Raw genomic sequence first — 27,009 nt, forward strand, 5'->3', positions numbered from 1 at the left:
AGAACTCGCTTTGTGCGCATGGTGTCCATCAACAGTGCATCGTAAAAACAGTCTTTGCTGAGCGGGAAAGCTACGAGCAAAAAAATTGCAGTGGGTCATCCTTGTAAATCCATTTTAATCATACTGAATAATGAGTGAAGAACTTGTAAGTTTGCCAATGGATAATCTGCATGACCCGCTTGACTTATTTTGGCCTTTATTAAATGTATCCGTTTAAGTTATCGTTCGACAATGAAGTCTCTTTGATAGGCTTATTTACTTGTTGCGTTCATGTTGGGAAAAAAATTATTTTGTTGCCAGTGCTGCAACACAACATTCGGCGATCCTTCCTCGTGCCATAGAGAGCATCAAAGCGCCTTTTCGTACTTTGTATGTTTAGTGCTACGCCATAATTTCCCTGCATGCAGTCCAGGAAAGCTATGTGGTGTAGCTTCTGTCAGATGCCGGTAGCCTGGCGCGTCCCTTTGTAAGATTTTCGTGCGTATTACACTATGTCAGTTTGCCGAGCAGTCCGATTTGCGGTAATGGTTGGTAGTACACTTTTGCTGAAATTTGTTTTTGTTTCGATAGAATGACTCGGGTTGCGTGGACAAAAGCCGGAACGACAGCGTGAGCGAACACGTAAGTGCTTAAATGTTTTGTTCTTTACTTTTGAGAGCAATTTTATTGCTCTGTAAAACTTTGTAAGGATGTAACATCCCGGCTTGCTGCTTTGTGCAATGGGTCCAGCAGTGTTCCCTGGTTTTAGCAGGGACGTGCTGTCAAACTTGGGCACTTGAATCGTCAGTGTGTTTTGGTTAGTCAGATGATCCAGCATAGCCCATTGTATTCACTGCTTTATCAAAGAATAAATGGGTGGGGGGTGGGGAAGGGATGAGGTTGGCAGGCGCACGGTGTTTCGTTTGTAAAAACAAGTCCTATTGTATGTTTAAAGAAAAGGCGCGGGGGGCGTGTGGAATTGCCGAGCATACGGTGTTTCGGTTGAAAAAAAAAAAAAAAGCGAGTTATTTTGGTAAAGTTTATTACTACTCCATTGTAGGCAAAATCGGCATTTTATTTCATTCGGTGCACGACTAAACATAAGTTAAAAGTGACCGCGTTCATTCATTTCTATTACGCGTGAAAGCTGCGATTAAAATGTGCCGCAGCATATTTCTTTGTTGTATTTGTGTGTAGTGAAGCAATGTATGGTGCGAGAATTAACTGAAATCAAAATTTTTTTTTTTTGTTCAGCCTTGTCACAGATTCTCAACCTGCATAAATAACAGTGCTGTTTTTGCTTCAAGTTCATTTTTCTCTGACTTGCACACAGGAAGATGAGCGTTCACACAGTCCAGACATCCACTTTGAGCCGGTCATGAAGTTGCCATTGATAGATGTGAAAACGCTCGAAGAAGATGAGGAGGTCCTGGTCAAGCTGTAAGTGCTGCATGCTTTTTTGGCACGCACACTAAGAAAAAACAAATTCTACGCCTTTGCTTGGGGCTTATCTTGACCCCAAAAAAGAATTTTTATCTACTTGTGTATATTTTCTCTTAACGTTCTGCATTCGCTACTGTCCTATCGGAAACACTATGCCACGCGTGTATGTGTATGCCAGTCGTGACGTGAAAGTAGTGGATGCGCTGTGTTATGGAAAGGAAAAACATGCATGATGATAATCATTTGCGGACAAAATAACCCAGAAAAGGACAAATTTTTTTCGAGCTTGAAAGAGATTGCCTGCATCAGATTTTGAGCAGTATAGTATGCACGTTGGCAGCGCCAACACTTTGTGCCCAACTTAAGTTTCTGGGTAAAATAATTGTATACAAGTTCTGCTGTGTGCTTAGAGGTTAAAGATGTACATTGAGGTACACTGTTAAAGGAATCGCTTTCAGCAGCTATTTTTATTAAGATTAGACAAGAGGGCGCCAGCAATGGTCTTGTAGCAATTCATTTCTGTATAATGCATCATGTTCGCCGCCAGCATTCTAAATGGGCCCTGAACCACTTTTCATCGAAGTGGAGAAAGGCATTTGAAGCGAAAATAGGCTATTTGAGAAATACCTTGCCCCCAAAAGTACTTCAATGCATTCAACAGAAGTGGAGTTATTTGCAATCGAATGCTGCCTCTGCTGTGCTCCTGTTACTTCTTAAATGGCTTGCACTGTTAAGGCTACTGTGTAGTGGGGCATGCCCACAATGCTCCATCTGCTAAATGTCGCCGTGGTGCGCAGTTCAAATTTCATTTGGATGTTAACGAAACACCACGAATTCTGCCTTTATGCCCACAACGCACTAAAAACGTGGTTGTCCTCAGTGAGCCGCAGTGCGTTTAGTCTGTGAACTTGTGGCGGCACCCCGTGTTAGCTGCGGTATCCATGCCATGTAGCTGACCGCAGCTCGATATCAGCTATCGGCCAATAGCAGCCACCTAAGGGAAAGACGAGATAGTGCATCTGAGGACGAAATAGTGTGTCTAGGAGAGAGGGAGGACAGGGCCTTCTATTGAAAAGAGAGCATTTGAGAGAAAGGTGACTTCACAATCTGCTTGTGAGCTCCACGCACTGCGTACAACGGCAAAACTTGGCTGAGCTGTTCACAGCAGCATATGCCACCCACAGACTATGTTATTTCACCAAGCCCAAAGGGTGGTTTAGGGTCCCTTTAAACTTTTTGAAGTTGTGTAACATTGAATAATAAATTAGCTTTCCGTTTGACGCCGGTCTTGCACGGCTGCTTTCAATTGCGATTGAGCCTGATGCAGATCAAAATTCTCTACCACAATCAGCTCCCTCCTGCAGCTTGCACAAAGGAACCAATGGTGAGCGGGAAATTAGATCGCAGTCTAAGATGTGCTGAATACTGAAATGCAGCATCTATGGGAAAGTATCCAACTCTTTGTTTACACCAGTCTGGTTGAGCTAGACAAGTGCGCTGATACTTGGGTGTAAGAGGTGTAAAGGGCATAAATAGGAAATTTCTTCAACCTGACATAAAAGAAAAAGGCTGGATACGGATCTTTTTAATAAGAGAAAACTGGTATGGTTTTTGTTTTTTTCTATTTGATGCGGAACCCTATGGTGTTAACTACAGCCTTGAACCATATTCGAGATTCTTTCATGCAAAGTAGAGGCCAATGCAGGATTATGTTAAGCAAGACCACAAGTTGAGAGTGCCTAAAAATAGTCATGTAGCAGTGTTATATGTGCATTGAGTTTGACGTGCGTGAACTTGAGCATCATTGAAAGTACTTGCCTCTGTAACCTGGGTGTGCTTAACCGTACACCCACATTACATGGGTTGCTTCTCTTGATTCAGCATCAGTTATCATGAACAGCCTTCTTAAAGCACATGTGTTCAAAGATTCCCAAATAGCACTTAGTTTCTATGTCGGTAAGTTGAAATAAATTTTGTATGTCCTGTTCGGGTTGAGTTAGTGCAAGTTGACTGCATACCAATAAGCTTCAGTTTTTCAGCCATTTGTTATTTCTTTGTGCGGGCTTCCGAAGACCATGTGCTAATAGTAATGAATGTGATTTCAACTTTTATCCCCATATTTTCACATTCTCACTAAATGGAGTGGAATTTATGTAAACTTACTTGACTTGAATCTGCAGGTGTTTCAATAATGTGGTGTATTTGGGTTTTTGTTCGAGGGGTGTTACTTAATACTAATGTTACTTAATAGTTGAATTTGTAGAAAGCTGGTAAAATTCATGAGAGTAAAAGAGCTTGTGACATAGCCACACATTTCTTGAAGTTGCTTATGTAAACCTAATGGAAAAATGAAGGTTAACATTATTTGTCAATGTGAGGATTTATGTTAAAAATCATATGACGGCCTAAAAGAAAAGATACACCTGTGTCAAGTTGCATCAGCACCTGTCATAACTAGAGCCCCTTGATCAATGCTCCACCGAGTGATGAAAAAAAGTAATGAAGGGTCTTTAGTCATAACAGAAGGCAAACGTGCAGTACTTGTCCCTCTGGCAAGATGTTGTATGTTGTAATTTGTTGGGAAGTAAACTTCGTCAGTTTTACCATTTCTTGTGAACACCATGAAAAGTTGAGCAGTGATACCATGTTTGGGCAGCTTCCCTAGGAACCTTCAATGTTGTACGCTGGCTATGCAAGCTTGAAAGCCCATGACAGGAAATTTAAAAGATGGCATGCCTAGTTTGGTAACCCGTAAAGCTCCTCCTTGTGGGCTAAACCTTATACATGCACACATTGAATACCACATTGATTTGTTTACACCTGTTGTTTGATGGAAATCATTTTGAGAAATGTGGGTGCAGGAGAGTTGCAGGCTACCCTAATCGCAGGCTTTGTCTGTTTTGGTCAAATGGTTTCCAATTTAAAAAAAAAAAAGATATTTGGGCATTTGTACTGAAGATCTTCCCAGAAATACTAGTAAGGTGGCTTCCCTGCAGTGCCTTATTGCTCATAACTTAGTTGCCAGTGCAATGTCAAATTTATCATGCACATGTGTTGCGATCTTGTCAGCTTCTGCAGAATGCTTGGAAGAGGCTTTTGTGAATGCTTGCCAGCGTGTGATTAGCATGCGACTGTTCATGGTGGTGAGCTCAGCTGTGGTGATGAATTAGCAGGCTTCTGTTGGAAAGCGAGCTTTTCGCTTCATGAGCAGGAATGATGCTCATGTACTGATGTTGACGCGTGCATTGCAGAACTGCAAGCGGTTAAAATGAAAATGTAAGCCCTATACTACTGTACCCCTCATAGCTCAACGGTGTAGCTTTGTATCATTAAACAACATCAACTAAACTAAAAGTGCATGCAGGTTCTAAGTTCTCGTGGTCCTTACACTTTTTATGGAGGTGTTTGAACAATGTCCTTTATACTGTCATGTATAGATTGTCGTATCGGTATAGGTGGGTACAAAAGTGGATGACGACATTTTAGAGCGAAGCTTTCTTTCGGTGTTTGCCCCAGGTTGCATGGGCCGACCGCTGTCTGGCTGAGTGAACAGGCCAATCCCAGAGACTGTAACAGGCCTGCCAAGTCTCTCGAATTTCTCATTAAGTTTACGAGTTCAGGTGCATTCTACAACTTTACAAGCGCTTTAATCAAGCTTTATGAAGAATAATTCTGTTTGCGAAAATTTTAACTCATTGGTATATGGCTTGACCCTAAGAAGTCTCCTGATTCGTGAAAGGACGCCACACGGGTACCCACTTCTATCAAGTTTATCAAGACAAGTTCCTGAAACAGGTGAAATCAGCAAAAAGTCGCAGTCCTATGTTTGTTAGTTTGTGCCATACCAGGTTTGCTGTTGCTTGAATGCTGTTGCCCCCCCCCCCCCCCCCTCCCTTGTTTGCCCTTCATTTTGTTGTGATGGCACCTGATGTGTTGTGACAATGTCTGCCTAGGCGGGGCAAACTCTACAGGTACGTCACGGCACCCGACGAGGCTCCAGAGTGGAAAGAGCGGGGTACAGGCGAGGTGAAGATCCTCTGCAACAAGTCTGGCCACTGCCGCATTCTCATGCGCCGTGACAAGACCTTCAAAGTCTGTGCCAACCACTATGGTAAGAGCTGCCACCATATGAGCATTCGTGTGCTTCAGCAGTGAAATGACTAAAGGTAGTACATATTGCACTGCTAAGCATGGGGTAGCGGGTTCAGTCCTGACTACAACAGCCACATTACGATACAGGTGGAGTGTGTAAGTGCTTGTGTACCATGCATTGCGTGCGCGTTGAAGAACCCTACGTGGCCATAAATTAATCCGAAGTTCCCCCACTACGGTATGCCTTGTGATCATGGTTCTGGTGATGCTTGATGAGAAAAGAATGGAATTGAAGTGAAACATTGCAAAACGCAAGCCCAGGTCACCCTTCCTGAGGTGCATTCGAGATCTTGAGACAGGACTGGTGTCTTGCAAAAAAAGCTACATCTTTTTTGTACTCAGAGGCAGGCATGCAAGCATGGACACTAGTAGAATGAAAAGGACATCACAATTGCTGAATATCAACTGAGAGCTAATGCTTTACTGCTCCTTCCTCATGAAGTGTGGGTGTCCTTGATGATCCGTCAGATGTGCTAGTTCCTATATTATGTGCATCCTTTCTTAGCTCTCTCCGGAAAGGACTCTCTTCACATTCTATTTTTGCAGTGCACCCGGGCATGGAGCTAAAGCCAAGCCATGGCAGTGACAAAGCGTGGGTCTGGAGCACTGTAGCAGACTTTGCGGACGAGGAGCCGAAGCCAGAGCTGCTAGCACTGCGGTTTGGAAGTGTGGAGAGTGAGTTTCGTTTGCCTGCCTCCATTGTTAGTGCTACCTGTTGTTCCTTGTGTGCAAAGCATTAAAAGGGGCCAGCAATTAATCTGGTGCCAAATAATTTACTGCGTCGTGGGATCGAATCCCGGCCACTGAGGCGGAAGAGGGAGAAATGCAAGTATGCCCGTGTAGTGTGCATTGGGTACATGTTAAGTAACTTCAGGTGGTCAAAATTAATATGAAGTCCCCGACTGTGGCATGCCTCATAATCAGATGGTGGTTTTACCACGTATAACCTCAGAATTTGATTCATTTTCTGTGGCAGCCTTATACAGTGGACAACACCGTCTTCTCAAGAACGTGTCCATCTTTGCAATATGCAGAACATTGTCCTCGTTTGGTACAGTGTTGCTTGTCATGGCCTCTGAGGCACTTTCACAGGTGCTACCATTAGGTTTACCAGGTTAGGTTACCAAGTAGGTGTTTATTCGGAAGATGAAAACAGGTGTGAGGCACTTGCAGCGCCTATTTTTCTTCGTCCTTGTTTCTTCTGCTGCCCTCATTTCACCACAGACCTGTACCAACTTGCGCAAATGTTAAGCGTGTTGATAAAGCTGGTGACCAGAAACAATCCTGCTGTTGATTGAGTGTATTCAATTGGGTTGTTTGGTTTGTGAGGAGCATGGCAAATAGCGCAGACACCTACCACGGTAGCCAGCTGGCTATGGCATTACGCTGCTTAGCTCGAGATTGCAGGTTTGATCCCAACTGCAGCAGCCGCACTTCATATCCACACAAGAACGCTCGGGTACAGTAAAACCTTGTAAATTCAGCCCGCATTAATTCGTAAAATCCGATAATTCAGATGTGTCCTCTACTCCCAGCAGGCGATTGTATTATTTAATGTCCACAAACTCATTAATTCAGACCTGTTTGGCTGCTCACTAATGTATTCAGAGGATCCTCGGAGCGTTGGCGATCACGAAGTGTTGCAAGTGTGCTATGCAAGAGAGCAAAAACGCCGCAAGTGTTGAAGTGAAATGAATCGGCAGAGATCACATGGCCACAGTTATCTGGGGAAAGTGCATGGGAGCAACAGGAATGCATGCTTCACGTTTATTTGTGCCTTTTTGTAGCCTTCATTCTTGCGTTTGTCACCATGGGCGACACCGTGTTGACTGCGTGCCTTTGGAACTGCTATTCTCCATCCATGATCTCATCGGTAGTGACCACGATTTTGTCTGTAGCGGTTCTAGCAAACGGTAGTTTAGTTTTGACTTGGTGTGCCTTGGGCTGTGTGCCCGCAGCATGCCTTCAGAACTACATAGTTGCTATTGATGATTTTGTCAATAGCGAGCACGGTTTGGTCCACAGCAGTACCGGTGAACAGTAGGTTCGTTGCAATTCAGTGTGCGCATTAGCCGTGTGCCTTTACAACTGTGGAGTCGTTATTCATGATCACACGCATAGTAACGGCAGTTTCATCTGCGGCAGTTGCAGCAAATGGTAGTTTTATTTTGACACTGTACACATTTGCTGTGTGCCTTTGGAATTACTTAGTCACTGTCCACGATCGCATCAATAGTGACTGCAGTTTCATCCACTACAATTGTGGCAAGGGGTAGTTTCGTTTGACCCCGTGAAATTGAATCATGGCGGAAGCTGTCAAGGATGAAATGCAATTCTGCTGTGGCCCACATACTGGTTGCCAAGCTCATGGGTTAAAAAACAATGGGATACACATGCGGTAGTGAAAAGTATGTCTTGAGGACGCGGGCCTTGCGTATTGGCCGTACTGCAAAGGAAGTTGAGAGGCGCTTCACCACTGCGAGCGCTAATCAATCATGAAATAAGAATTGCAGCTTCTGCACTGCTTTTGCGTAAAATAAAAACAATGTTTGTTGATTCATTCAGTAAATAGAAGTCTCTTGATGTAGCAAGCATTTGTTTCTTTTTGTTCACTTGATACCTTCATACTTCAACAATCGTTAATCAGGCCTTTTTTTCAGTGAAATCTGATTAACGTGCTTAGATTTAAATGCATGTTATGGAATCCCAGATAGTCAAAATTAATCCTGAGCGCCCCACTAATTGTGTGCCTCATAATCATATCTTGGTTTTGGCAAAAAAAGCCCCTGAATTTAACTTAAGCGGCATGGGCGAAGGACGAAGAAAGGAAGACAATACCAGTGTGCGTGTTCTTTCTTTCTTGTCCAGTTGTCTGCATTCTATACCATGCTAGTTACTGTTGATGTTCAGTGCAAGATCTGTTATCTTTCTTAGTGAAGTAAAGACCTTTATCTTACTTCAGAGGTGATCAGGATCAGTACAGTATAGCAATTTATCTGGTTTATTCAATATTTTTTCATCTACTGTTGTTGGGTGGTCTCTATGACGCTGTAGGCAGAGCATCACTGCAACCACTGACAGAATGCAAGAAGGAAAAGAATCAGAATGAAATCATTGTTATCCCAGCCATGCTTTTCTTTTAGGATCTCTGAATGCTATCAGCGGACTTGCTTGCCTGTGTCACCCAGCTTTTATTACTCGTAACTGTTTTCCATTCTTCCAGCAGGAATTTGTTATGCATATTGGCCTGTTTACTTGATTGAGCATAGATGCTTGCATGGAATTAACAGGCCTCACTGTTTTTATTCCAGATGCCCAAAAATTCAAGGAAAAATTTGAAGAAGCCAAGAGAATGCAAATTGAGCTGCTCAAAGAAGGCAAAGGTGAGGAGTGGTTGTCTGTTTCATTATATTCATTGTACAGTCTACTTTCGTTGGTTTGACTCTGATGGGGCCAACAATTGATAATATTAAATTAGATTAAATTAAGTGCAGAAAAAGCCAAAACGCACCACTATTTAATTTGGCAGTAGTTGGCTGATCCTAACATGCCTTCGTATCAAATGTGTGCCCACTTTCTGTGGGCCTAAAGTAGAAAACTAGTGTAGCAATGTTATTAAAGGTCCTAAACAAAGTAAAAATTGAATGGGCACACAATTTTTCAGCAAGCAAAATGGGCAAGGGCTTAATATATGTTGCACGGTGGCGGCTAGTTTGTTAGCCTTGCCGCAATGAACTTGTGTTATGCGGTAAAGCATACAAACGCCGCATAGTTCATTTTGGATTTGTATCCAATTGTATGGCACAGGCGATTTTCAGCCCAATAATTGTGGGAAAAAGTATGGTGTGGGTTGCAAATCGGTGAATACCGCAATCAAACATCTAGAGCTACGGTTATTGCTTGAAAATCTTCCTCGGGCCAGCTGGAAATGTGCATTTTTGACAAGTTCTATGCGAGATTTAGAGAGTCAGCTTCACAGCAGTGCGGCGCATGCTGCCATGAAGCCACACTTTTGGAACTCGTTACTCGTATGTGGCACAGTGCACAGGCACCGCGTGATGCAGTGCCGCACCTAAGTCCTCCGTTTAATGAGCTTCCCTGAATTCAGATACATTTTCAGCCCTCTTGGAGTTCACATTGTTGAGATTCAAATGTGTATTAGAAAAAAAAAAACACCACTCTTGCCGTGACAAGAGGCTTAATAAGCCAGGAAGGACACGCATACAAAAAAAGGGATGGCGCCGCCGCCTTAACGTTGCTGTACCAGCTTGTCATGACATGGATTCTTGCAGTGTCTGCTTGGCCCTATTTTTGATCTAAAGATGGGCTACACTACATCGCAAGGGAGCCAAGGACTGAACTCAAGTTTCAAGAACATTTACTGTGCCACAGTGGGCCAAATCCAGACATGTTGGTGCATTCTGACATGTCTATACTGTTTTAGTACCCGCATCACTCGTAGCTTTATGCATTGGAGATAACCATCCCATCGGCAATCGCTTGGCTCTGACAATAATTTTCTGCCAGCTTCTGCTCAATTTCTTGCACTGATGTAAGAGTGCAGTGGTGGGAATGCTGCCAGTACAATTGCTTGAATTTGCCGCATTCCGTTCAGAGCTGCTACATCCGTGCTAGAAATGAGAGAAATTGCTCAAAAGCTGCTCCAGGACAAGCCGAACTACTCAGTGTTGGAGGCCACAGTGAAGAGGAGTTGTGGTCTACTGGCAAACGGTTGTTGCCACTGCCCTAGCGAAGACCACTGTCGTGTCTCTTGCCATTCATAAGAGTAAACGAGCTAAAGGGTCGCTGAGCTAATCCCATCCAATTCAGTGTGCGATCGTGCATGTTCATGATCTGTCATTGACAAACTCCATTCCCTGTATCTGTGGGTGGTGCATAGTTTAGGACAAAGTTCTGTCAGACCTAGCAGAGCGCGCTCGGCCCACCCTGCATTGTTGGCATGTCCTACGTTCATACTTTATACTGGGCTGTGGCCTTAGTGGGAGGGACGTTCCTCAACCAATGACATGCACTTAGCACGTTCAGCACATTGGCTGCGTCGTGGCACTCGACAAACTGACACTTAACCGCTTAAGAGGGGAGGACACTGCTATTGAAATAATGTTAATCATCTTTTTCATCAGTGTTAATGAAACTTTCCAGTCTCATTGAGATTTTGTGTTGATTTCAAATATGTAATTAGTTTTGTTGTAGGTCAATTAGTTTCCACGATAATTAACATTTTGCATTCATTATTTAAGGCCACAATGGAAAATAAGCAATATAAAGTATTCTTAAGGCATGTTTAGATAGCATAAAGTGTAAGGAACGAAAGATAGCAACCACATTTTTTATCTGACCCTTAATAGGTATTTTACAGCCCATTGAATACAAGCCCACAAAATATGGCAACCATTGGGCAGAAATTGTAGCAAAATAATTGATTTCCAAAGTGAAAACAAAAAAATTTGATTGCTGTACAGTCAAACCCAACTACAGTAAACTCTCAGTTGTATGAACGTCGGTTTATCGAATATTTCAGAATAATGAACCTTTTAAACATCCCTGGCAGTTTTCTTATACATCCTGTGCAAAAATGTTTCACTTAAATGAATTTCGGAACAGTGAATATTTCAGTTTAACGAACTTGCTCAGAGGACCAAGGCTTACTTTTACGATCAGTTCAACGAAGCTTTGCGCCCTGGGCCGCTATTTTGTATCAATGCCTTATGCCTTATTCTATGCTATTCTTATCATCCATCACACATGGCTGCCTGATCCCGTTGATAATGTGGGCAGACCGTGGCTCTGACCACTGGCCAAGCGCAAAAAGCCTGAAAAAGCATAGAATCGGAAAAGGCATCGCTACAAAATACCGACCCTGCACTGCAGGCGCAACTGATGCCCGCCCCCATCAAACCACCGCTCCAGTGGCAATGTAACGTTGCTGGCGCTATAGCACCCCTGGGGCAAAGCGGTGGTGCGGAAAACGAACGGCAACGAGGCATGGCCTCCGAGATTGCCCGCACAACATGAGCAAGCATGTAATCTCGGAGGCCATGAACAAAGTAACATCGCTGGCGCTTACAACGCTGCCAGAGCAAAGCGGTGATCTGTCACACCACAAACCACACGGTGTGTGTTTTTCCAACCAGCTATTCGTGGCATGGTCGTCTGTCTCTTTCTTTTCAGTCTCGTCGGTTCCACGTGTGCACACAAACAACTCACGTGGTGTGTTTTTCATCGGCTCCGTTGAGCCTTCCAGTTTTAAGTAACAACGGCAATTCACGTGCCCACAGTTTTGTTACTTGCTGTGCTTTAAAAGTACAAGTACAGAAGAAGATTAGATTTTTTTTTCTGTAAGTGAGAAAGGCAGCATTATAACTGTTATGAACCTTGTACTTGTTCATATATACAAATTCCATTTCACACATTTCTAACACTATGGATGCCATGTCTTTTGCTCCATGAATTGCACTTCAAACTTTTGACTCTATTGGCCATGTCTTATATTGGTCTAGTGAATATTCAGTTTAGTGAACTTATAGATTAACTGAACTATTTCCTTCGGTCCCTTGAAGTTCACTCAAGTGAGAGTTCACTGTATATCGAACCCATTTACATCGAATTACTCTGTATATCGAACAATTTCTGAACGTGGTATAGTTACAATGAATATATATATAGCAAAAATTACACTTACATCGAACAAAAATAGCAGCGACTCCCGATATATATCAAACGACAAGCGGCGCAAAAGTGCCCCTAGAAGTTGGCTTTCCCTCATGGCGGCAGGGAAATCCGGCGGCGAGGCTCCATCCAACCGCCCTCCCAACCGTGAGCGCGCTGCGTCGGCCGAGCCGTCGATACCCACCCTGCAAAAAATTATCCTGGCCCGCCCGCAGCGCTTGCTCAGACAGCCAATCAGGGGCTCTTGTGCCATCGTCATGCAAGATGGCACAAATGCAAGTTGTCTTGCTGCTTTTCTGGTTCATTGTGTTTGCGCCTTGTGGGCCTTCTCCCGCAGACTTGCCATGATGAAGCGGCAGAATTAGCTTTTCACCGTGAAGCTTGGAATCATAAATCGGGTCGAACGCACTGAGAAGTCGGATGACCCCACTGCGTGCAAGGTTCCGAGCAGCACTCTCAGCATGAACTTGAAGAATAAGGGGGAGATTACGGCTAAAGCGGACAAACGCTCGGCCGGTGCCCCGTGGTGCCCAACAAGTACGCACGGTCGTGTGCAAGTGGTTCATCCAAAATTGCTTCTGACGTGTTGGCTTCCGCGTGCCCCATGATGACTAAATTCTTATGAGTGCGACGAAGCCGTTGCCGGTGTAGCCGAAGTTTGGAATGAGCTGTCAGAATTTCCGGAAGCCGTTGACAAGCCAATGGTCAATGAGTTTGTGAGTGTCGTGACCATGGGAGATGGCGAAAACAAAGACTACATTTCCGACGTCGTACCGAGCACAAGTGAAAGTGGGCACAATGAGGAAAGCAACGATGGTCCTTAGCCTACATCCTCCGAGGTGATTAGTGCACTCTGACTAGTCCAGTGCTTCTGCACAAATGTAGAAGGTTGCGGCCTCAGCTGCTCCGACTCTTTAGACAATGTGGAGAAGTGCGTGTGTCGTAGGCAGCGAAATTGCCCAAGCAGAAGTAAATACAGGACTATTTCACGTGAAACTAAGCTAGTTTCATCAATAAAGTGATTTTATAAATGACATCTGCTTTTATGACGTCCATTTCTTTAGCAGGCTTATATTGAATCATGCCCTATATCTAACTGATATGCGTTTTTTCGCAAGTTCAATATAGCTAAGTACGGCTGTACTTCATAGAGTATACGTTAGGTTCTGTTCTGCAAAAAAAAAAAAAAAAAATTTAGTTCAATCTGTTCTTGGTGTCGAGATACAAGGCCTGAATATTACTTGGAGCCCAACATTTTTGTTTCTAGAAAAGTACAGAAAACAAACAGCATTATATATAAGGGGACCTGGCATCCAGATTAACCATTTTTGATACTTCCTGTAGACACACGAAACTTTCAGGACACATCCAATCTTGTGTGCTACTTATAAATATGTGATCAGATTTTTCCTGAGGTCAATGAAAAAAGTACTTACAATTCTTGTGTTAAAAATTTGGGATGTGATTTGTAAAACATGCACTTCAACAGCATGGCTAATATTATGCACGTATGGTCCTGCATGTTCAAATACTGCAAGTTAGCACTTGTATGTTTGTATGTTGTTTGTGTACTTCAGCCAAAGTTGTGAAATTCTAAAGTTCCAACTTTTACAAATGTGAATTCTTGTAGGGGACTTCTACAAGATTTCGAAATATTTCAGTGTCCTGAAACACTATATCGTAGTTTTTGTGCGCACGCCTTCTGACTCGCCTGCATTCAGGGAAAAAATGAGAATTGAATGAGTAGAAGGGACACAACCTGATCCCAAAATTTGAGACTAAAGAAGCTATACATGAGAAAAAAAACTAAAAGAACTGGGAAAATATAAATTTCAAGCTTCAAAACCGGGAAATAATAGTTACAATATAATTAAAAATGCGAAGTTCTTCCGCTGATGTAGACATTAGGCTCACGCTCGTGGCGAAATCTGGAATGCACCAATACGAACCCGCGTATGCGCGAGAGGCACGGGAATAGGCATCGGCACAGTCTGTGGTCTCCAAAGCAAACCTACACGCGGGGATAAAGAGCAGTGGTTAGCTTTGCTGCTGCGTTATTGCCAATGCAGTATGAGATTGCATGACTCAGTGACTAACCTCTGGCGCGATTTTGTTGTCTGAACCTTGGGATAACCGCCTCCTCTTTCTTGCCGTAGGAAGCAGAGACGGCTTGCGCTTTGCTTTTCGTGCGCATGATTTAAAAGATTTTTATTAATTTCTTTTTCACAAAGGGTCAATTTGCCACTTACGTTCGCAATACGATGAACAAAGAAATCAGCGGTTTTCAAAGCAACGCACTGCCAGGCCTAGCAGACGAACTTGTCTGCTAGGTCTGGTTGCCATAGCAACAGCCAATCAGAAGGCGCCTCTCAGCGCGCAGACGCACTGAGCTAATTAGCAGCGAGAACTTGGAGTGGTGCCCTCTTGCGAGGGATGTCATTGTCAGGACACCGCTCGTTCCCTTCGTGTATGCTTGTCGTATGGGTGGCTCAAGCTGTACTCATCGAAGGATATGTATGCTTCTTTCTGCTGCCATGCCTGAACCACAGTTCCTTTTTGCAAAGTGTGTGAGTTGAGAAAACTTGCGGCTTGGATATCGCAAGCTATGTAGCCTTGAAGGGGTATACAGGTCTGACAATGCACATATACGCTGCATCTGTCCATAAATTTTGCGTAAAAAGATCTGCAAATTGAACATGCGAAGTGGGGTATGATGTTTTGCTAAGCACTTAACATTCCCTTAGTACTTAGCTATGAGAGACTGCATTTCACATGGCAGAAAAATGTTGGTATTTGGTGTCTGCATGTTATCCGTGTTAGAAAGACACTGCCCAGTGAAGCTGTCATCATGATTCTTACTACTCTGGTGGGCTGTTCTAGTCGAATATGGCCACTTTATTAATGTGTAAAAGAGAGTTAGGCGCACATTTCATATGAAAAACCTTGCTGCTACTTTCACCGCTCTGAAACAGGCCCCCATAAAACGAGTTGCTCATGGCTGCTAACATAACGGCACGTCATGTAGAGTACAGTGGAACCCCGTTCATACGTTTTTCACCGGACCGGGGAAAAAAAACGTAACAGCCGGGAAAACGCAACAGTGAGGAACGCTCCGAAAATGAATGAAAAAAAGGGCAGCTTCAACTATAGACAATTTATTTCCACAGAGTGCGCTTAGGACTTAAAAAAGTCTAGAATGATGGCTTGCCGTTTCTTTCACTCGCTAGAAATCGCCACACGTTTCTCAATAGCCTGGAAGGCCGCATTGCTGTCAGCGTCGCTGTGAGGTGCGACGTACCTGCGGAGGAGGTCTAGAGCCGCGACGGCTTCTCCAAAGCTAGGATTTGGCCACTCCCCGGCATCATGCGGCTCGTGCTCCTCGTCGTCACCGCGCCACGGCAATGGCAACGGACAAAGGAATATCCGCGGGAAATTTTGCCCTCTTTGGCGTAATCATGCTAACCTGCTAACGATTGTTTAGTATTGCTGCGGAGCGCGCGCGTCCGAGCAGCCCGGTTGCGCGCGGCGCGCCGTGGGAGAAATGTAAACAAGAGAGGAGAGCTGGCCCGATAGGCGGAGCAACGCCACGAGCAACGCCAACTTCCGGTTTCACTTTTGCTTCACAAAGAGTGACGCGAGGGCCTCTCCCGAGTTTCCTTCCTCCGTGACCCGTCCAACAACCATGCGGTGACCCTAATCACAGTGATGATAGTGAGAGCATTTTTCACGAATGGCCACTTAGTGGCGGCCTCTCGAACTGGCGTGCGGCTTCTTGCAGCCAGTTCCATAGCCAAGCCCGGCCAAGCCCAGCCAAAACTTGCCAAAAGCCAAAATGGCGGCTGGAGCGCGTTGCCTACTTCAGCCCAGGCGGGCTCGGAGTGCTAAGTAGCGACGTATCATGCGGGAACGTTTTCACAGCTACGACGTAACAGCGGTGTTCCTTATACATTGGATCCTATGGAAGCTATGCCGGGACCGGATGAAAACAACGTAGCAGCCGGGAAAACGCAGCAGTGAGGAACGTAACAGCGGGGTTCTACTGTATTTACATAGGTAATTCACAAATACCATAGTAGCAATCACCTGAAAGAAAGGTTTCATAGTTAAGATCGAGAGCCAATCAAGTGCAAGCAACGAAATGTTTCATGGTGGCCCTCAGTAGTCTTCATCGACTATATGGCACACACCTCATGCAACGGTAGCAACCGACTGTTGTCATGGCGAGGCAGGCATTGTTCGTGAAACCCATCAGTGCCGTACAAGCTCGAATTGAAACGATGTTTTTTACAGCGTCAATTGCAATGCATAAAGTATACTTGAGGTACTACAGCGCAGCTCAGGGTGTCAAGAAAAGGGAAATTCAAGCACCATCTGCCTCGCCATGTCTCGATCCAGCGTTGTTTAATTATACAAGTGGAGAACTACTCGCTTCGTCAATACATAACAGAGAACCTCACAAACCTTCATAAGGAAGACACCACATGTATTACATATTTCTCTTGATTTTTGACCCTCCACCAGAAAATTATGCTATCTTGATTATGTCCCATACTACTAATGAATGGCGCCTTGGCTTCTTTCCGGTTGCAGCCGTACGGTCCAGAAGGCATATTTCGCTAAAAGATTATGGCCGAGCAGCCTGTGTCAGTTCAGATGTACATGTTCAAGTGAATTGAACATGTAGCGCAGAAAAGAGAATATATATTGGTGCATTCCTTTTCGTATTCTGCAAATATATGTAAGCCTCAATTGGCTTTACTTCAAGTTACTGCCACTTGAAATAAACACTTGAAGAATTGCCTAACTTTGAGAAGCAGTTAAAGAAGCAAGTGGTGCTGGTTGAATCTAAACTGCAGTGTTAAGTCCTCGTGTTACTGCTGATTGTTTCTGCGAAGAAATCCAAAAATTTGATAATATACTGTGATCTACTCGTCGTGAGCGAACCTGTTTTAGCGGATCAAATTAACTGTTGTAGAAGTCATATATAGCCAGCGTTTGTGACATACTTGTTGCACCATGGCAGGTATGGTATCATAACTGGATTCTTATATGCTATATTTTTGCAGTTGTCGACCCGCGCATGAGAAACCCGCAATGGGCTGGTCTGTGCTCCTTCGGCTGGCACTGTAGCTTTGCCTTTGAAGACTGTGTTGTCGTCAAAGAGATAAGCTTTTCGAATAAATTTTCGCGAACGAAGACGTTGCAAAAATATATTTGAGAGGCCTGTCATAAGTATACAAGCCGAGGGAACGAGAGCGAACAAACGAAAACACTGCAGAAGGGCACGCGGATACTGCACTAACTGCAGCAGACGACAGGCATGACCAGACGACGTCACGCGAGTGGCGCTCGCAGTTCCCCAGTAGTTTGTTTGCGGGACTAATAGGAGGCTCGTATGCATGCCGAGCTTCATCAGACTGCCCCCCCCCCTCCTGATTGTTTTACATTTGCACTTTTTCTATGCGGCCATCGTCGACAAGGATGAGGGGAACTGAAAGGTGGAACTTTGAGCTTTCGAACGATGCCAAGATGACAGCGCTCAGCGGCAGGAAAGACTGTGCTTCTGCGCGATTTTGGGGTCGTTTCTCGCTGTCCGTGCTGACAAAACAATTTTTTCCTGACACTTAGGATGCATTTCAGGTAGGGGTGTGCGAATATTGAAATTTTTGAATCGAATACGAATAAGGCGAAAAACTGTCTTCGAATATCGAATATATGTGTAGCGTTAAAAAATTGAAAAACGAGGTGACTAGCTTCATTACACATTTAAAAATAATATTGCATTTTACAAGGCTGCTTCAGGTTAACAAGGCACTCAGGTAATTTCAGGTAATGCTCTGTCAGGTAAAACGCTTGTTACAGATTATTGTGAAGGGAAATTTAACTGCTCAACATGTTCAGAAAGTAAGCGCTCTCTATGCACTGTGATAACATTTCCACCGGTAGAAAAGACTCTTTTCACTAGGAACTGAGGTGGCAGGGATGGCCATGTACTTCTGGGCGAGTGCACTTAAAAGCGGGTACTTGAAGCGGCCAATGGACTGCCACCACTCGCAAGGATTCTTGCCCTTTTCCAGAAGAGGCTTTTCCACATAGTCTGTAGCTTCCCTCTCAGAGGCAGATGCCAAATGTGTCTTCTCTTTGTTCATCACTGGGTTGTCAAAAGCATTCCATACACTGGATGCAGCCAGTGGACACAAAGTCGACGCTGGCACGGCAGTCTCCCCACTGGGTTCCACGTCAGCTGCATGAAGCTCCCTTGTCACAAGGTCTTTCAGCCAGATCATCTGATCTGGCTGATCAGCCTGATGAACTGTGGCCTTAAATCGCTGGTCAAGAAACATGACCAGGCTGGCCACTTCATCAAATTTGCACTCCGCAAAACGGGTCTTGATACATTTTGCAAGATTGTTAGCAAACCCCGAGTTCCCTTCGAGGCAATTCAACATTCCAAAAATAATTGGAATTTGACCTGACAAGGAGGGGTACTTTTCAGCACTTAAGATCGCAGTTGCGTCAAATAGTTATCTATGCTCGTGTCCGAAGTGGTGAGCTCAAGTGTAATGGACTCGCTGAGTTCAAGGAGCCTCGAGAGCATGAGGTACTGACTGTTTCATCTTGTGTCAACATCCTGCGCAAGATAAAGTACGCCTTTGTGCAGCTGCCTCTGCAGATCGTTCAGTCTTTTCTGCACACTAGGGCTATGTTTGCAGTGTCCTACAAATGCTTTCGCCTTCTTGCAGAGTCTGTTGATTGTCGGAGTGCACGACATGGCATTGCTGATCGCCAGCGGCAGAGTGTGCGCAAATCCGGCTCGCTGGAGCCATGGCAGTCTCCTGGCAGCTACTCGGATATGGTGGCCGTTGTCCATCATGATGTAATTCACGCAGTCGATTGCCATCTCCTAGTCGGTGCATAGCTGCTCCAATGATGCAGCTATGTTCACAGCCGTGCGACGCTCCGGCATATGTCGCATGTTCAGAGTGAAATTTTTCATCTCTAACTTCGCCATAAGAAAATGACATGTGAGGCTTATAAAGCCCTCATTGGCCCGTGATGTCCAGATATTGCTCGTAAAAGTGAGAGTGCTTGTCCCTTGTTCAAGTGCTTTTTGCAGCTCGTGTCGTAAGTTTGCTCTTTCTTCGTCGTACAGGCACGGGACAAGCACACGCTACAGTTTTGTTCGAGATGGCAGACTGTAGCACGGTGCAGCTGCTTTCATCAATACTTTGAACCCTCGGTTTTCTACAAAGCTGTAAGGGAGAGGATATAAGGCGACCATTTCTGCCACTTTCTGGTTAAGTTCGTTTTCTTTCTTCTGAGAAAATGGCTGCTGTCTCTGCTGTAGTATATCGTCCAGAGTCGCTTGATTCTTCAACGGCACGTTTACAGCGGTGTCTTTTTTTGTACTCTTCCATCAACAAAGGGCGCTGTTTCATGTGATTTTAAGAGTAGTAGTCGTTCCCGTTGGCATTTGAAGAACACGTTTGCACGACTTGCGCCAAGCTGCCGATGGCGAGAGTCTTGTGTAGTACCGCCAAAGAAGAGTTCTTCCGGCTTTCTTTTCTTGCGTGCTCGGTGGCTCGTCTTCCGCAGTTGATGCCATTCTTGGAAAACACGCTTGAGCGAGGGCTCTATCAGCACTTAGATAGTTACAAATCGCGCAGTGGCGAATTTAGCTTGGTTTGCGCTTGCCTTGCAGAGCAGCAGCACAGCACGTAGCAGAGAGCCGGCGACTACCTTAGAAAAGCGGTAACTCAAGGTGGGAGTTGTCGACGGCAATGCAACGTTCTGCTCGGACATATATTTTCTTCTTTTTAATTTCCAAACATCTAAAAATTGTCCATGGTAACATTTTCTAGATGAATATTTTATTCGTATACTTACAGAGTACGAAAGTACATCATATATCGTTATGAAAGAGCCCTGGAATAAAGCTTGGTAAAAAGAAACCGAAACTGATCGTGTCTCACGGACCTGAAGCAGATAGACTGAAACAGAGCATACAGATAATGTGCTGATCATGCGAAGTTCTCGGTGAACAAACATGTTCTTAGGAGAATGCGGAGCAAGCATATAATTCTTTAATTGTTCAATTATTCGCAGTTATTTCCGCCATTATTCAGCGCAATATATTCTGTTTTGAGCGTGCAGGTTGACTCAATGTGGCCACGTGATGGTTGTAATTTGGCCACGAATGGTTGCGTACGCATATTGTCTTCCTTGAGAATATCCAGAATAATGTGTGTTGGTACTCTGGAACCATTTTTGAGCCTCGTGAATAGCGTCTGGCCAATAACCATTTAGAATCAACATTGACTGCCACAAACTCTGTTACAATTCATCATTTTTCCTGCTACAAAATCTGCTCCAAAGCGCTCTTGGCCATTCCACCACTGTGAATGTTTTGTGTTTGTTTTCAGAAGCCGCCCCTGAATCCGAAGTGCCCACGAAGGAACTAGAGTCGCTGGCCATCAAGGAGGAGGCAAAGGAGGACAAAGTGGGCGACAGCAGCGCCGCTGCAGAATCTGAAAAGAGCCCTTCCGGAGACTCGGCGGATGCGTCCAAGAAGTGAACGAAAAGGCCCAACGCACTTTTAGCCTGCTGTGTACTGCTGGTCAATCGACTGTTGCCTTTTTCGCGTCGCAGGGACCATGTCTCGCTCTCGGCTGAGGCAAGTCAGTCCTCGGGTCTCGAGGAGCTTGTCCTCGGATACGCTGGTTTTTTTTTAGGCGCGGAAACGCCCTAACTGTGGTGGGGTGTAAGTGGCCGCTTTTTCCCTTTTTGTGCATTGCCAGAGAGTTCCTACCTTGTAGAGGAAGTTTGTAAAGCTCGTAGTGTTTGAAATGGAGAGGACTAAAGCAGATGTCTGCTGCTGCACTTGAGACTCTACTAAGTCACCTGCCTGGCATGGTGGTGATGGCGTAATGTGACTACACACGAAAGTACTTGACGTATTGATTGTTGTTACCTTTCTCGCGGTTGATTCGCTGGCTATGAGCTGGTGTTATTGTCGAAAAGTGTTCTTATTTTAACACTTTTGTTCATGCACTGGTGGGAATTATTCCTCCTCGAGAGGTGTTACAGTCGGACACGATATATCAAACTCAAAGTGGATCGTGAAATAGTTAGATATATAGATAATTCGAAATGTAAAATACGCTTATCTGAAAACTTCATGCGCCTCGGATGGTATCCCGAGAACATGAAAAATGGGAGGTTGCCTACCCCATGCCCGGAGCCACTCTGTGAAAAGATCGAGTGCCATCAGTTTCTTGTAGAGCATGACTGTCGGACTTGGAAGCCTCTTTGCATTCATGACGCAGCACGGCAGTTAGTCCTTTTCGCTATTGGTATGCTTCACCATATTACATGGCTGCGATGTGATGAAGCTAAAGCGATTTTGGCATTGTGGAGCGCAAATAAGGCCTGTGCTGTATGAGCCCTCAATATCTTGTGACGTGCACTTTGCTTGTTTTTTCGTCCGTGGCATGTACTGGCCTTCGTATTCAACGCTTTGACATCAACTGCCAAAGCTATCCCGTTTCGTCAACGTGACTATTTCCGATGATGCGAGAAGTGATCAGTCTTACAAGTAGCGCACTTGCAGGAGCGCACCACAGTAAGGGGGGGGGGGGGCACTGTTCAGTATGTCTAATGTGTAGTTCGATATGTACATAGTACAATGCTATACTTTTGCGTGGGATTTCCGAGGGTATATTACAACTGTTTGATATAAACAATGATTTAATATACATGGGTTTGGTATGTCCATGTTTAACTGTACCACAGTGGAACCCTGTTGTTGTGGAACCCCTCACTGTTGCATTTTTCTGGCTGCTATGCATTTTCCCAGCCTGTATCTAAAGCCCATTGACCCTTATGTATCGCGTTTCCATTCGATATGCCGACTTTCTGTAACGTTCCTGCATCTTGCATTATGCTTGAATGTGGTGATCACATAAATTTAGCAATGCAGTGGCAAATTTGGAAGTACAGAATGCCACAAGTATGCGTTCGTCAATCCCAATAAGCATGTTGCCACACAGTTGGGTTGGTGCCCGCTTTCTAAAATCGGCTTTGCCGCAATACAGCCGTGCTTGCGGCGAAGCATATTAAAAGTGAGATGGAGCCTTTATCACGGAGGCACCCCCTAAAGGGGCCATGACACCAAATTTTCAATCATAATCTGTGCTGCGTGGGGTAATCTTTGTGCGTTCAAGAACACTGCAAAATTCTTGTTCATTTGAGCCAGCACGTAATTTGCAATTGAAGTTTTTATATTACACTCGAACGGCATAACAGTTGTGCTACACTGGCACGTTCGCGAGCCGTGGCGTCACAAGCGGCATGCTTGCCGAGCAATAATGTATATTCAGGCGAAGAATCGGTGTTTCACCTGTGCGCATGTGGGAAACTTATGCTTTGTTCAGCTTGCCATTGGAACTGTTCAACTTGCAGCGGCTGAAACAATGCCACCGCGGCGCCTATGTAGCTCTGTGGGGTGCGAGAGCAAACCAAGCTAGGAGTGCTCCGTATCGTACTTCCCCAAGGAGCCCGTCAAGCGTAAGGCCTGAGAGATGAATGTGGCCTGAAGGACTGGCACTCATGTGACGGTTCTGTTTTGTTTTTAGAACACTTTACGCCAGACAGCTACAGTGAGATTTGCATCTGCTCACTGAGCTAGGGATACACGGGAAAAGGCTGAGGCTATGGCCAGAATCGATGCCGACTGTGTGTGTGCACCAACCCATCCGGCAGGCAGTGCCCCAGCCCCTTGCTATTTATTTTTTACCAACATCAGGTGTAATAAAGCAAGTTCAAGTAAAGGTTCGCTCAAAGCGTACATCATGCAAATCCTTGCTGCGCGGACACGTGTGCGAGCATTTGTTTACATGTGGCGCACGCAGCTACAGACGGAAAAAGAATGGGTGGGAACACGCGGCAGCTTAAGAAAATCGTAGTTTTGTTGCGTACGGATCCGAGAAACATGCACACATGAAATGCATGCCAGTTAACAATCTACGCACGTAATAATTTGTATTGTGTGAAGTAGTACCAGACTTCGTCTCCCGTGAATGGCCGGCTAAGCAGTGCTACACGCATGAAGTAGCAATAGTATGGAAAGGCATCAGCAGCATTTCGCACAGTACCAATGTCGCCATCTGTGGTGACCACATTCACCATGCTGTCTTCGTCCATGACCTTCAAGATTCATTGCTTGCTTCACTACATGAAGATGGCGGTGTAGAAAAAATGGCACGCTATTTCTGGAGGAATTATGGCAGCTACACTGACCTCACGTGGTGCGGTGGCCGATTTTGTAGTAGACGATGGCTCAGTTCCATGTAGCACATGACGTCGCACTAGGCTTGGCAATGTGACGGTGGGTGCCGAAAGGAGGGGCTTGGAGCTGGCGACTTCTGGCTAGTATTTTGGACAAAAATGTGCTCTTACTGCCCAGTTCTTACATGTGTATAGCCATAATAGACCCTCTAGTACACTTTAAACAGCAAATTGTTGGGTGACCGTGGCGTGTCCCCTTCAATTATACATGCGCACAGAGCTGTTTCTGACGTTGCTTTGGTGATTTGTGGCTTTTCTCCCTTTTTTATTTCCTGGGTGTTACCTTTTTTTTTTCTCGCAGTTCCTTGAAGAAGGTAGTAACGGGGTTCTACAGTATACTTGTGGCGCCATTGTTAGTGTGCAGTAGCCGAGAGATGTGTGTCTAGTTCTTATTGAGTGAGAAAGCGAATCAACACTGCTCTCATATCCAGGCACATTTGGTTGATTGTGTTGCAATTTTCTATAGTTTGAGCCAGGCAGTGAGACTCAACTTTGTCTTTCTTCACATTGCATGCACGTGGTGCTTTAATTGTAGCGAATGCTTCACTGTCATTCGCTTTGCTTGCAATTTCACAATGGATGCCGAAATGCTTTTCGTTCTGCTTATTGAGCACACATAGTAGCCCAAGCGGTATTGCCTAGCTTTCTGTATATTTGTGTTAGTAGCATAATTTGGCGCATATGCAAATATTGGGTTCTTGTAGCAGAAGACTTGCGTGTTTTGTGGGCAGATTTAGCAGCATTCTTTATGTTAACGACATTATCGGTCTAAAAAGATTTTGCTGTTGGCAAGTAATGGTAAGCGAGAACAATGTGGCATGCCTCAGTTTGTAACCATTTGTAATCACGTTGGCTTAGTGATGGCAACTGTTATAAGGGTCTCATTATATATTGAAAAGTGTGCTATATACAGTAAATGCATGTTCTTGCTATGACTCTAAGGGTTGATGCTCTTATTGTATACCGCGAAAGGGCCAACAGCTCACTTCCTTTTTTCATCATCATTTTGTCCACTGAGCACTATCACCGAATGTTTATCACTGTGTCATTGTGCGTGTGTGCGCTGGTTGTGTTGTACATGCTGATGGGAGTGACTGTGTAGTGTTGGCTGACATGTTTGCGACTGTGGTTTAACACATCCATCACGTGATGCGAGGACTCTGGCAGACGAAAGAATAGGCATCAAAATAGGCTGGGGTTTAGCGACACAGACTCGGCGGAGCTGTTGTGCTTTCAGGCCAGGACAATGGCTTATTCAGTCATTTCTTCACTGTATATACTGCGGCATGTGTAGTTCTCGCTGAACACCTCATGTACTTGGCAAGCGTCTATTAAATGGTCTTCGGATTTGTCTCCCCGTGCTTTATGTGAAACGGAGGTTCACCAACATTGCGCCTGAATGCACCAGCACTCGTCACGTGGCAGCTCAGCTACCAGAAAGTGAAGAGGATGCTTCACCTTGGGGCAAACCTCAGTTTCCCTATTCAAATACGCAAATAAAAGAATGCTGTCATTAGACAAGCACTAGTTCTCTCTGGACAGAAACCGGATTGCTTTGTGTCCAAATCATTACAACTGGGTTTATGATCAGATATTGTTCATGAAAAGCCAAATCTGAAGATGACAAGCATTCTCTACTGGAAAAAATCACCACCCAAGTTCTTCGTACAGATGGTTAACCAGTGAAGCTAAAACATGTGGCCCCAGTGTTTATCACTGTATTAATCCTGACAGTTCATTAAACGGCTTGATAGCTGCTGGATCCTCTGTATGCAGTTGCTGCTTGCGCTCGGCTGCACAAGCCTGTTCTTGTGCCTGAGCTGCAGCTTTGGCATGGCGTAGACGAGCTTGTTGCCATTTTTGCTTAGGGTGTTGCTGATGGAAAGCTGCCTGCTCCTCAGGAGTGTGTATGACGCGTGGCCTACCCATTTCGGAGCCGGAGAAAAATTGCTGTATGCGCCGTCGGCTGCGACAGAGGGCAACAACGTCGCTTCTGGTGAAGCAAGTCGCACGCCTTTTTTTTTTTCCCGCATGCCCATGGGGTTGTGCCAGAGGAGTTTTCGGCGTGCAAGCGACAGACAGACAAATCAGCTAGCCATATACAGCTTCGCTGTAAAAAACAAAAAAAAAAGTGAGACCTATATGTCAAGTCATTTTCACCATGGAGGGTTTCAACATGGCTCGCTTCTATACCTCTTAATGGCTGCCAGTAAAATGATCAGAAGCAGCCTGTGTACCATGGTGCACTATAAAAGCAGCATGTGCATTGCATATTTTTATTGTATATATTGAGCATGCTTTGTACCAGCATCCATACTCGAGGCTGCCCATTATCGCTAGGGTTCTCGGAAAATAGAAGCATCTTGGAAAGCCTCGAAGGCTATGCAATTCTCATGCATAGCCCTGTGATATGTAGGTGTGGACAGGGCGAATTGAGATGCCATCCTACCCAAAAATTTTAAAAGGACATTGATGTCGTGAAAACATCGCATATTCTCAATGAAAGAAAGTTGGAAAAAATGTGCTTGGGCTTTTACTGTCTATTCTAGTGCAAGAAATGGATTTTGATCAATAGTGCCAGTTTGTCAGTATAGCGATTGCAGGTAATGGAGATGAGATACACGATTAGCACAATTGTTCTGCCTTGTTAAGTGATATAGAAATAAGTGTCCTGAAGAAGTTGGGAAACATAGCCACACAGGAAAGTTCAGTGGTAATATTTCCCCACCACGGAGCAGCGAAGTTGCTGTGACAAGGGGAATGATATGTCCCACTGTCCAACAAAAGGTTAGACTGATCTGAATGAACTTTGCTGCATTTAAGACAGCTGAAATCTAGCGACTGCAGGAATTGGAAATGCTATTTAAGACCTCAAACTTGCTGCAGCAAGTGCGGAAAATCTGCATGGTTTTAAAGAGAATTGGATCATGAAGTTTTACAAATACATAACTGTGCACCAAAAATGAATACTAGTGCCATTTTGTAAAATTGTTGCAATGATTGCAAGGGCATTGCAAAAGTCCTCACAAATAGTGCTAAATTTCGGAGTGCTGTATATAATCGGATCAATCTTTCTTTTCAATTAAAAACTTAATTTTTGCTTAGGATGTCTCCTTAGGTCCAGTAAACGGAACTTCAATATTGTTCTTTATTGCCTAAATAGAATTACAAGCTTAGTGGTTGTTTTCTTGGAATCTTAACTTTCAGCCATCTTTTTTTTTAATTGGCCTAAAGACTCGAAATCTACTCTACAGTTGGTGCATTTAAAAATTTTCTTTTGAACGCAACAAACCACATCGTATTCAGTGCAGAGGATGCGAAGTAAAGGAATCTCTCCAATCCCATGTATTTAGTTGGGGGGTCCCAAGGTAAATTTTTGTAATGCTTGGGTACATCGTT

The 27,009-nt window shown here is 44.6% G+C and overlaps 1 protein-coding gene across 1 annotated transcript; it reads left to right on the top strand.

Annotated features, from left to right (window-relative positions):
• The first annotated feature begins 27 nt into the window (after window positions 1-27).
• LOC142575605 (ran-specific GTPase-activating protein-like) lies at window positions 28-24,963 on the top strand. Its single transcript, XM_075685094.1, has 7 exons — window positions 28-145; window positions 571-621; window positions 1,313-1,419; window positions 5,376-5,533; window positions 6,121-6,249; window positions 8,886-8,957; window positions 20,688-24,963. Exons 1-7 carry the CDS (start codon window positions 131-133, stop codon window positions 20,837-20,839), a joined length of 684 nt encoding a protein of 227 aa, XP_075541209.1. The 5' UTR covers window positions 28-130; the 3' UTR covers window positions 20,840-24,963.
• Window positions 24,964-27,009: the final 2,046 nt, after the last annotated feature.

This window comes from Dermacentor variabilis, chromosome 3, assembly GCF_050947875.1.
Source record: "Dermacentor variabilis isolate Ectoservices chromosome 3, ASM5094787v1, whole genome shotgun sequence".
NCBI classification, from domain to species: Eukaryota; Metazoa; Arthropoda; class Arachnida; order Ixodida; family Ixodidae; genus Dermacentor; species Dermacentor variabilis.

What these genes read in the sequence shown, in the direction of transcription:
- LOC142575605 (XM_075685094.1), top strand. An exon ending in ACGACAGCGTGAGCGAACAC is followed by an intron (nt 622 to 1,312) that starts GTAAGTGCTTAA and finishes ACTTGCACACAG; the next exon opens with GAAGATGAGCGTTCACACAG. An exon ending in GAGGAGGTCCTGGTCAAGCT is followed by an intron (nt 1,420 to 5,375) that starts GTAAGTGCTGCA and finishes ATGTCTGCCTAG; the next exon opens with GCGGGGCAAACTCTACAGGT.